This window comes from Heterostelium album (genome assembly GCF_000004825.1).
Source record: "Heterostelium album PN500 unplaced genomic scaffold PPL_scaffold9, whole genome shotgun sequence".
Classification (NCBI taxonomy): domain Eukaryota; phylum Evosea; class Eumycetozoa; order Acytosteliales; family Acytosteliaceae; genus Heterostelium; species Heterostelium album.
Genome location: NW_008805071.1, coordinates 2241034 through 2253369, shown reverse-complemented (window position 1 = coordinate 2253369; position 12336 = coordinate 2241034). Strand labels below are relative to the sequence as shown.

The 12336-nt window shown below is 28.6% G+C and overlaps 6 protein-coding genes across 6 annotated transcripts; 5 read left to right on the top strand and 1 right to left on the bottom strand.

Moving 5' to 3' along the window:
- Positions 1-788: 788 nt before the first annotated feature.
- PPL_09402 (integrase catalytic domain-containing protein) lies at positions 789-3208 on the top strand (the record flags this gene model as incomplete). The annotated part of the gene is made up of 2 exons (XM_020580197.1): positions 789-1137; positions 1488-3208. 2 exons carry the CDS (start codon positions 789-791, stop codon positions 3206-3208), a joined length of 2070 nt encoding a protein of 689 aa, XP_020430030.1.
- A 362-nt stretch (positions 3209-3570) lies between these two features.
- PPL_09401 (uncharacterized protein) lies at positions 3571-4842 on the top strand (the record flags this gene model as incomplete). The annotated part of the gene is made up of 2 exons (XM_020580196.1): positions 3571-4148; positions 4548-4842. 2 exons carry the CDS (start codon positions 3571-3573, stop codon positions 4840-4842), a joined length of 873 nt encoding a protein of 290 aa, XP_020430029.1.
- Positions 4843-5154: 312 nt separating this feature from the next.
- PPL_09400 (uncharacterized protein) lies at positions 5155-7146 on the bottom strand (the record flags this gene model as incomplete). Its single annotated transcript, XM_020580195.1, has 1 exon — positions 5155-7146. The coding sequence occupies one exon, from the start codon at positions 7144-7146 to the stop codon at positions 5155-5157; it is 1992 nt and encodes a 663-aa protein (XP_020430028.1).
- A 248-nt stretch (positions 7147-7394) lies between these two features.
- On the top strand, positions 7395-9107 carry PPL_09399 (FNIP repeat-containing protein; the record flags this gene model as incomplete). Its single annotated transcript, XM_020580194.1, has 3 exons — positions 7395-7713; positions 7795-8377; positions 8777-9107. 3 exons carry the CDS (start codon positions 7395-7397, stop codon positions 9105-9107), a joined length of 1233 nt encoding a protein of 410 aa, XP_020430027.1.
- A 171-nt stretch (positions 9108-9278) lies between these two features.
- PPL_09398 (uncharacterized protein) lies at positions 9279-10991 on the top strand (the record flags this gene model as incomplete). Its single annotated transcript, XM_020580193.1, has 1 exon — positions 9279-10991. The coding sequence occupies one exon, from the start codon at positions 9279-9281 to the stop codon at positions 10989-10991; it is 1713 nt and encodes a 570-aa protein (XP_020430026.1).
- A 647-nt stretch (positions 10992-11638) lies between these two features.
- On the top strand, positions 11639-12310 carry PPL_09397 (tRNA 2'-phosphotransferase; the record flags this gene model as incomplete). Its single annotated transcript, XM_020580192.1, has 2 exons — positions 11639-11798; positions 11871-12310. 2 exons carry the CDS (start codon positions 11639-11641, stop codon positions 12308-12310), a joined length of 600 nt encoding a protein of 199 aa, XP_020430025.1.
- Positions 12311-12336: the final 26 nt, after the last annotated feature.

The following is a 12336-nucleotide window of genomic DNA, read 5'->3' as shown; positions in this document are numbered from 1 at the left end:
CTAGGATTGCTAGAGACTATCTCGCCATTCAATGCACATCTACACCTGCAGAGATTGAATTCCGTTACAGCTCTGACATGCTCACTAAAAATAGGTGGTCTCTTGGGAAAACAGTTATCAAATCACAAGTCTGTTCTAACAGCATTTCTAAATTAGATTTTATCAAATAATCAATTAAATAAATCAATTAAATTTAATAATATTCATCTATTAATAGTACTGAGGAGTGTTGAATAATCCAAATCACAGCACTGTGATATAACACTTAAAATATCATTCACTGTTGTATCTGTATTTATTTATTTTCTGTTTTATCATAAATATAATTGTAAATTGAGAATTATTGATTTATTTAAATTTATTTACTCACCTATTTCAACCATATATATATATATATATTCTCTCTCTTCTTTTCAATTTTTTTTTCTCAGTGTTTATAAACATTACTCACACTTCTTGTTTATTTTATATGATTTGCTTGAGTATTTGTTCACAATTTAATGTGGATATATACTTGTTTACAAAACTATTTAGAACTCTATCTCATGTTAACTTACAGAATTTTCAAAAATAACTATTTTCTGATCATTTTAATTATCTTTTGTTGTAAAACTTTATTTTTTGAATAATATATTTTGTAATCTTTTTAACTTTTTTAACTTTTTATATAATATTGTAAAATATTATTTTTTACTGTAAACTCATTCATTACTTTGATAGTATAGAATTTAATATAAATAGCAAATCATATTTTCATTTTTGTATAGAAAAAACAATTTATATTAAGAATGAAGATTATAATTGATTTAACAAAGGAAAACAAGTATACAGAAGAAATCATTGATCTCACATATGAAATCAATAACAACAGCAATAACAACAACATAAACAACAACATCATCCATATAAATCAATTCCAACTTAATTTAAAGAGGAATCTTATGATTTATATCACTGATTTGGAAGATTATATTTTCAACAAAATATTAGAAAATAAAAAAAATAAATTTTCAACATTAATTACATATTTTACTTTTTCGCGTCTCACCAGCAGATTCGAATGTAATTTATGTGAATGTTTCACAATTTCATTATCAAACAAAAAGGTTGGACATTGTGCAACCTCTCATATTAATGGTATGTTAATTCTTTTTTTAATAAATATTTAAGCTAATTCGAATCTATTTTCTGTTTTTCTTTTTTCCATATTTAGCATGTTGCCAACAATACCCAAATATAAACCTTTGAGTATATTGACAACACCACAGATGTGCATGCACTGCCACTGAAAATAAACATTAAAATAAATAAATTTAGATTATTTAACAATTATTCTTTATAACTGTGTTTAAACATTTTATTTATTATTGAATTTTCTTTATTATTTATTTGATAAATGTTTTATTTATTATATTTGTTTGTAAATATTAATTAAATATTAAATATTTTTAAATTAAATATTTTAAAATTTATTATTTATATTTGAGAGAATTTGTCATATTTAGGAGTATTGCTGTCATGTGACTTTATTACGAATTTAAATGAAGTGGAAGATAGTAATGGTAGAAAATTCAATCAAATCTGGGTAATCGTAGATAGATTTTCAAAGTATACTACATTAATACCCACGCATAGCACATATACTTCTTTAGAACTTGCTAGATTATTCAAAAGCGAGTTTATAAAGATACACGGAGTACCATTATACATCTCCAGCGATAGAGACAGCAAACTAACTTCCAGAACTTGGAAAGAATTTGCTAAATTATTAAATATCAAACTTAATTTCACTACAGCTGATCATCAACAAGCTAATGGACAAGCTGAGATAGTGATTAGAGCGATTAAAAATACTTTAAGAAAGTTATTAATCGAAGACAAAGAAAATGATTTAAACAGAAATTGGTATCAACATGTAGATACAATTCAGTTTGGATTAAATAATACTAAATCTACTTCTACAAATTATACACCATTCTTAATTGCTTATGGTAGAAATCCATCTACTGTCGCCGACTTGGCAGTTCCTTTAAATAGAGAACCAAGTGATACAGTGAACGATAATGAGATTGAATCATTATTAAATTATACCTCTACAATCATTATAAATGTTAGAAATAACTTAATTAAGATTAGAAACAAGATGTTGTCTAATTATAATAAAAATAAAAAGTATAATGATTTTAAGATCGGTGATAAAGTGTATGTAAAGGAAAAGAGACCTTCCAAGAAGTGGAACAAATTAGAAGCAGTATACGCTGGTCCCTATGAGATCATCGATATTGACAAACAAAATTTAAATATAACTATAAGAGATTATATCTCTGGAGTTTCAAGAATTAGAACAACGTCTAAAACGTTGCACGTAAAATACTTTAAACACGCTCCAAAGGATGACGTGAACGAGAGAGAATACATTCCAGTAGAAAAATTAGATTCTTTTCTAAATAATGATGAATTAATATCCGATGTAAAAATGTCTGATATCAGTAATGAAGACGAAATCACAGATGAAACTATGGATCAAGACGACGTAGTTAATCATCAAGATGAAATTAATCAAGACGAAGATGATATCTCTGATCTTGAAGATTTAAATGATTTGATGACTGATATATCAAGTATTGATTCGTCATTAGAACCTAAAGGACATTTTTCAGATTTACAGTTATCGAGAATCTTAAATCCTGAAAAAAATACATATCTTAAAGTTAGAGAAATTTTAAATAATAATAAATCTAGCCCAAATACATTTATAAATCTTTTAAGAACTTTAGAAGAAAAGGAATCAGTAATAGATTACCCTCACAACAAAGTAACAGAGGAATCTAACCTTTTAATAAATAGTATTATGAAATTTGCAATATCGCCGGAATTATTCGAAATGATTCAGAAAAGATCATTTAAAATAGTATCTAAAAGAAGATTAACTAGTAACACTGATTATTTAGTTAAAATAAGTAATACTGTAGGATGGGTTTCAAGACATATCCTCGCCAAACATGCATCCAAACAAATCAACGATTTCAACAAGAAAATCGACAACCTCAACCCTGTAGCCAATATTAACAGTTTACTGTTTAGAGAGAACAATATTCTAAACGCCTTAGAGACAGTTACCAACCCACATCACCGCAATAAACTTATGTCAAAGTACCATAAGATCAAATCCAACACCGCTGTATTCTTCTTGAATACTTCTTTTTAAGAAAGAGGAGTGTTATCCAATAATATTAGATAATATAGATAATTAACACAATTCAACTACCAACATATCAATATACAATTAACCCAATAATTAATATTACAATTCAGATAATTATATTCAACATATAATCCAGCATACAAATCATCCAGATGATTTTATTATATTCAACGAATCAACTATACTACAATTCGGAATAATAATGTAAAATACCAACAAACAACAGATATAAATATCCCAGATAGAGATACAGAAAGAACAAGAAATATAGACAGAAGATCTAACATTAAATATATAAATAAAACTAAATCTATAAACAAAACTAAATACTTTATTTAATTAATTATATATTATTATTAACTACTATGGACATAAATAACAATAATAATAATAATCAATACTGTAATATATCGATGAGCAAACAATTACAGTATGGAGACAAGTCAGATAAACTATTTACAAGACTCTATGATTTGATTGGCCAATCTAAAGTAACTAGTATAAAGGAGTGTATGACTTTAAAACATCGAATACCAACCAATATTACCTCACTATCTTTCGAGCATTTTTTTAATGAACCATTGTTCAAAGGTTGTTTTCCACCAAATCTGGAGAAGCTGAAACTTCACGGTAATTTCAATCAGAGGATTGAAGTAGGTGCATTACCTGATACTCTGGAGAGTTTCGAGGTTAATACACTCAACCAAATATTGGAACCTGGAGTATTACCAACTTCACTGAAGGTCTTTAAGATCTTGGAGTATGCACCCAATAACTATCTCAAAGTTGGATCATTAACACCAAATCTACAGGAATTCGTTCACCATGGCAAAGATATCTATATTGATTCAAACGTACTACCAAACTCTTTAATAAAACTACATAATGCGCCAGTGTCGTGGATGATGTCAATCAAGAATCTCGAGAATCTTCGATCACTAAAGTTAGTTGGCAATTCTTATTTAGATCTATGTGACCTACCAAAATCACTGACAAGACTGTACATTTCCCCCACACTAACGTTACAATCGGCATTACCCACCTCTATCAGACATCTGAATCTCTCTAATTCTGAGTATGACATTAAAGAATTGTTCCCGGATCGCTCACTCTATCACTTGGAAAGTCTACAAGTATCGGCATTCAAACAGGAATCTCTTGACGGTTTGGATATCAAGTGTTTGCGTCTCAATGATTTCACCGACTATGAGAGGTTGCAAACACTCAGAGTCATTCCATTTGGCGTTGAAACCCTTGAGATTTCCACATGGTGTGACTTTCGGTTCAATCAGAACACACTTCCGTCATCGTTGAAAACACTCAACGTTCTCAATATGAACAGTTTCACATGTCCAGGAATTATTCCAAACTCTGTGAATAATCTTTTCATTCAAGATCGAAGAGATGACATTGTTATTCCAGAAGGAATTCTCCCAGACTCTGTTCAAAACATAAAATTATCACAAGTTTTATTTCCAACGATAAAAATGGTTGACAACATTTCCTTTGAAGATTACCTTAATAATAAGAGTTGCAACATTAGAAAACTTGATGATCAATATTACATTGTATTTGGTCATAACTATAACAAGTTCATCAAGTTTATTCCACAAATCAATGTTTTTAGACAGAGTTAATGTTGTAAAAATACTTTTAGAAAAAAAAAATAATAAAATAATCATAATACAAAATACAAATCATTAATTTGAGTTAAAAATTTAAAATTTTTTTTTATAAACAGAGATAATTCTTTTTTTTTCTGATCAAATACAAAATATTTTATTCTTTCTGAACAGACAGTGATTGTTTTTGAATGAGATAAAATTGATTTTTAATACAATCATGTGGAAAACATGGTTAATAAAATTAAAGTCACATGTGGGGGACATTTTAATATAAAAAATAACAATTATTTATTTTAAAATAAAATAATAGTACAATTTTTAATATTATCTATCCTGAATTTCAAATTGATTTGTATCACCATCAATATTATCTATTTTCTTTTTAATATGGTTATTCAAAAGTGTTTTTGAAACATCAGAATATTCTGGTGTGGAATCTATCATCTTTTGATATTCCTTTAGTCCGTCCAATTTGAAGTCGATCTTGTCCAAAAGGAATTCAAGCATTTCAATATCATCATAAAGATAATAATATTCAAGAGATTTCTTCAAAGATAATTGATGGCCAAACTCTGGATGTCTATCTAAGATGTACTCAATCATGCCCATGTGTCCAATTGTAATGGAGTTTTCTAAGCTATGCAATGAAAATCTACAATCACTTTTGTTTTCATAGAGCCATTTTACAAGTGGATACTGCATGCCTTTAATCGAATTCTCCATTGACTGGCTATTGAACACACCTTGAATATTATTTTTGTGGAGCCATTGGATCATGTTTAGATCTCCTTTGTAAAATGCTGTTGAGACAGTATCTTTGTCAATAGTACTAAGATTTTGTTTGATAATAGTGTCAACTATTTCTGAATTATCGAAAATTGCTTCATTTATAAGTAAAATGTCCCAATCGATTATAAAGTTCTCCGATAACCATTTGATAGTTTCTGCATTTCCTCTCTTCATACTTTGAAAGTTAAGTTTTTTCAAAATTGAAATCTCAGTTCTGTTTTCTCGCAACCATTTCATTGTTTCGAAATGACCATTACCGATAGCATATAACATAGCATGTTCTGTACATTTGACCTCTGGATGATTTTCATGCAACCATTTGATCATTTGTAAATTGCTGATTTCTGATGATACATTCAATGCTGCATAATCCATTGCAAAAATACTTGTTTGTTCGTTTCGTTTTTCAAAAAACCATTTGACGAGTTCTATATGACCATTGATAATAGCTCCATAGATTGGCTCATATCGAAGTACACTACTTTGATTCTCATATAACCATTGAATAACTTCTATATGACCTAAATGAGACACACTTTGAATTATATCATCACTACAACCTTCAGTTCGATGCTGTTGTAACCATTTGAGAACTTCTAGATCGTTGTTGATTGCTGCATTGTTCATGGCATTCTCACTGGCCGCAACAGTTGTATTTTCATTCAACCATTTCAACATTGAAATATTTCGATGTGAAACTGCATAATCGATTGGTGTCTCTTTTGATTCTCTGATATTATTTTGGTGTAATAGTTTTGCAATTTCAAATTGATTGCGATAGATTGAATAGTCAAACAAAGTACCATGCTTCGGATGTGAAGTTTGTCTGATTGGTTCATTGATATCGAGGAGATATTGAACGACATGGAGATGTCCACCTTTAATTGCACCATGATACGCGTAGCTTTCAGACCTATCCTCTGATCTATTCTCGAACAACCATTCAATGATATCGATTCGACCTTTCTTTGCTGCATAATAAAAAATTGTACCTCTTTTAGAAGTGTTTAATTCTTTATTTTTTGAATGATCACAATTCACCAGTTGTTCGTTTAGATACTTGATCATTTCAATATCACCAGAGAGTGGTGATTTGATTAATCCAGAATGGTAATTCAATCTTTTCTTGTCAAACTCTCTACATATGTATTTGACCATTTCCAAACTTCCATACTTCGCTGTATAAGATAAGATTCTATCGAATTTAATTCGATGTTCATAAACAGATCTTGAGATTGGTTTGGCCAACTCCACCAAATATTTCAGAGTCTCGATGTTTCCACTTTTGATTGCTGATTTAAATGTATCAATAACTTCAAATCTACAATTACCAATAGAATGATCGGTATAATACAATTTAAGTTCATTTAAATATGAATAACGAGCCATTACTATTGGATTCTCAATAACCTCTGACCAACTATATCTAACACCACTAATAGCATTATGTATACTCTTAACATGTTTGAATATTAATCTATTTAAAACACAATTGTTGAATATCTGTAAGAATTTATCTTTTTCCATTTTGTAAATGATTGTATAAGGTTTTGTTGCCCAACTTTAGTCAAAGATTATTGTTTTTTTTTTTCCAAAATTAGCACTTGTAAGTAACACAGTTCTTTAAAGTAAATTAGTTGAATTGATTTCTGGTTTTTAAAACAACAGATTTTTATAGAAATATCCACAAATCGAAATTTTACAAAGGTGACCTTACATTTTTATTTTTTAACAAAACCCTTTCTAAAGAACTTCTAAATCGTTGTTCTCTAAAGATGTCTATCAATAATAATGAAACACATAAATTTGTAAATCTTTCACATGCTTTATTATCAATCATTGTTTATAATTTGAAAGACAATATCGATAAGATTTGTTTTAGTTTAGTTTGTAAAAGATGGTTTGATAATAGAAATAGATATCTATTGTTTGATAGCAATAATTTATATTGTATTGATAAAGATAGTTCAAGAATCACATTGAGTTCATTTAGATCATTAATATATGAATCAATCAGCCAAAAGAAACAATGTTCGATGTTAGTGTCATCACAACACAGAGATATTGGTATTTATGATCATATAGTAGATCTAGGTAATTATTTTCTTTACACTTAATATTTTTGAATTGATAGTTAACTTCAACTATATTTACTAATTTGTATATATCCTAAAGATTCAATTGAAAGTATAGATGAAATAGATCAAAATATAGTAAAGGCCTCGATGAGCATATATTTACAGTATGGAGTTGACAAGTCAGATAAACTGTTTACAAGACTCTATGATTTGATTGGCAAATCTAATGTAACTAGTATAGAGGAGTGTAGGACTTTAAAACATCGAATACCAACCAATATTACCTCACTATCTTTCGAGCATTTTTTTAATGAACCATTGTTCAAAGGTTGCTTTCCACCAAATCTGAAGAAGCTGAAACTTCACGGTAATTTCAATCAGGTGATTGAAGTAGGTGTATTACCTGATACTCTGGAGAGTTTTGAGATTTTTACACTCAGCCAAATATTGGAACCTGGAGTACTACCAACTTCACTGAAGGTCTTTAAGATCTTGGACTTAGCACCCGATAACTATCTCAAAGTTGGATCGTTACCACCAAATCTAGAGGAGTTCGTTCACCATGGCAGAGATATCTATATTGATTCAAACGTACTACCAAACTCTTTAATAAAACTACATAATGCGCCAGTGTCGTGGATGATGTCAATCAAGAATCTTGAGAATCTTCGATCACTAAAGTTAGTTGGCAATTCTTATTTAGATCTATGTGACCTACCAAAATCACTGACAAGACTGTACATTTCCCCCACACTAACGTTACAATCGGCATTGCCCACCTCTATCAGACATCTGAATCTCTCTAATTCTGCGTATGACATTAACGAATTGTTCCCGGATCGCTCACTCTATCACTTGGAAAGTCTACAAGTATCGGCATTCAAACAGGAATCTCTTGACGGTTTGGATATCAAGTGTTTGCGTCTCAATGATTTCTTTGACAATGAGAGTTTGGAAACACTCAGAGTCATCCCATTTGGCGTTGAAACCCTTGAGATTTCCACATGGTGTGACTTTCGGTTCAATCAGAACACACTTCCGTCATCGTTGAAAACACTCAACGTTCTCAATATGAACAGTTTCACATGTCCAGGAATTATTCCAAACTCTGTGAATAATCTTTTCATTCAAGATCGAAGAGATGACATTGTTATTCCAGAAGGAATTCTCCCAGACTCTGTTCAAAACATAAAATTATCACAAGTTTTATTTCCAACGACGACAAAAATGGTTGACAACATTTCCTTTAAAGGTTACCGTGATAATAAGAGTTGCATTCGAAAACTTGATGATCAATATTACATTGTATTTGGTTATAACAATAACAAATTCATTGCAAGTTTATTTCACAAATCAATGTTTTTAGACAGAGTTAATGTTGTAAAAATACTTTTAGATAAAAAAAGATAATAAAATAATCATAATACCAAATACAAATTATTAAATATCTAATTTTTTTTTATTATTATCCCACCTTTTTTTGAAATATATATTTATCAAAAAAATATCTAAACTTTGATCGTCGATATCACTTAAATGAATTGTGATTAAAATTATTGTTAAAATTTGAAAAAAAATAAAATGAATAGTAATAGTAATAATATTTGTGGAATACATAACAAAAGTCTAAAGTTCATATGTTATGATTGTAATGTTTTGATGTGTTCTGTATGTTCACCAAAACATGCACGTCATTCATACGATCATATCGATAATATTAAAGCAAATATCAATAAAAATAAGAGTGATTTAAACGCCTACTCAGATGACAATGAATTAAATAATAATAATAATAATAATAATAATAATATTAGATTTAATGAAATTCAAAGAAGTATTCAAACGACATTCGATTCTTTGAAAATAAAAGTTGTGGAATATGAACAATTACAACAAACAGAACATGAAATCGAAAGTAAATTCAAAGAGTTACATGAATTCCTTGTTGTTGAAGAACATAGATTAAAGAAACCAATCATCGAAAGTAAACAACAATTAGAACAACAAATCGATAAACAAATCAAAATCATGAAATCATTGAATACTGTCGATAATCAAATCACCAGATTTAAATCTAATAATAATGATGATCGATCAGATTCACAATCAAAAACGATAACGACAGCAGATACAACAGATAACTATCAAATAACAACAATAATTCGATCGATTTCACAATGTTCGGATCACAATGAATTCATTTCATCGAACAACTATACATTGTTCTATTTCGATTATGATCAACTTGACAACAAAGTAAACAACAATGATGATCATTCACTCTTAAATGTATTACTTGAACATAATAATACAATTAAAATCAATAATAATAATACTGATGACAATCAACAACCACAACTATATCAATTAACTGTTAATAATGAACAAATCAATAGTGCCAAGAATCAAATTCAATCTTCATTTCAATTGAAATCAAATCAATCAAAAATTCAACAAAATGTAATATCAAATAAAAACAACAAACAATCATATATATTCTCATCTGATAGCAAAAATAAATTATCAATCATCAATATTACAGATCGAAACAACATTCATTTTGAACCGCAACAAGATATCTATCTTGGTTCATCTTCAACATTCAGCTCAATGGTTAAAGTTGGTGACTTTCTCTATATATTTGGTGCAAATAGCATCTCCAACGGGTATATCAAGTATTCAATCGATAACAAAACTTTAGTTATCAATGAAATGAAAGGTGTTGGTCAGTGCAGATTTTTATCGACCTGTTATGATGGCAAAGATCATATCTATATATTCGATTGCTTTAATAAACCAAAAACTGTTATTTACAGATACAGCATCAACGATTCAACTTTCGAAAGATACTCGACAACCGATATCATTGCAAGCTACCATCTATTCACATTCTTCTTCAAAGGTCAAATCTATACTTTAACACCAGCTACGATTTTTCAATTTAATATAAACAACAAAACAACAGTTGAATTATCAGTTAAAATCACTGGGAACCCAATGGCAGCATGTACAGATGGCAATGGCAATCTATATATTCAATCATATTCAGGACTGCAACGAATCAATATTGAAACCCATGAAATCAAATCTTTCGAAAAGAGTACCATCGAAATGAATGGCTACTACTACAATTTGATTTATCATCAATCGAATGATGGTCAAAGTTATATTTATTCAATCAGAGGAAAAAATCAAAATTATTTGTTCTCATTTGACAACAATAAATGGGAACAAATTCTCCAAGATGACCCATCTGACAGAACAAATTGTGCAAACATATTAGACCAAAAATAACAAAATAAAATTAAATAAAAGATGAATAATTAAAATGTTTTAAAAATATAAATTTTATCTATCTATAATTCATATTCTCATCTCTATCAATTAAACTATCCTTTAATATATATTAATATATAAATATATATCTATACAATAATGTTATGTATGTATCTAACAGTGAAATAATTATGATTAATCGGGATTAACAATAAATTAAAATTAAAAAAACTGAATATTTTTTTGGGTTTTTTTCTATTCTTATGTTTTTTTTTTATAAAAAGTGTGATGTGGGTATTTTTTTAATTGAAGTTGAAATTATCATACAACAAATTCAATCTAAAAGATGGGTAATCAGGGTGCAAAAAGAAGAAAGCAACAGAATGAAAGTGAAATCCTCAAAATAATAAAAAAATAATTATTAAATCTTAAAGACAAAAAAACAAAAATATTCTTTTTTTCAAAATAAACAAGCTATTTCTGCTGTTTAACGGTTATCATTTTAACAAAAAAATTTTGCAAATTTTTTTGATATGCACTTTTCACCAAAATTTCTCTGTTTCTTAAATTTTTCTTTTTCAAAAACCAATAACATTCATAAACATGTAACAAATCAAATATTTAATTTGTAAAAATAAAATAAAATAAGAAAGATATATTATAAAATGTCAAAAGGAGATGTTGCAATATCTAAAACTTTATCATATCTACTTAGACATGGTGCAGTAAAGGAAGGTCTTACAATCTCGAATGATGGTTTTGTAAAGGTAAATGATGTACTCAATCATAAACAAATGAGAGGAGTAACTTTAGAAAAATTAAGAGGTAATTAAAACAACAAGTGTAAAACTTTTACAATAATATATATTTACAATTATTTTTAATCAATCAAAATAGAAATTGTAGACACAAACGATAAAAAGAGATATCATTTAGAAGAGATTGGTGGAGTTTTAAATATTCGTGCAAATCAAGGTCATACTTTGAAACATGTAGACGATGTAGATTTAAAGAAAATAGAATCAGTCAATGACGTACCGTCTGTGATTCACGGAACCTACAGAAAACATTTAGAATCTATAAAATCAAAGGGTCTGAACAAGATGGATAGAAATCATATACACTTTGCAACCGGTGATCATGGTGACGTCGTTTCGGGCATGCGTGGAAACTGTGAGCTCGTAATTCATATCAATTTACAAAAAGCATTAGATGATGGCATACCTTTCTTCCTATCTAAAAATGGTGTTGTTTTATGTGCAGGTGACAAAAATGGTTATCTTTCACCGATTTACTTCTCATCAATAACAGACAGAAGAGGAAATCCAGTAAACTAAAATAAATAAAAAAAACTTATGAAATA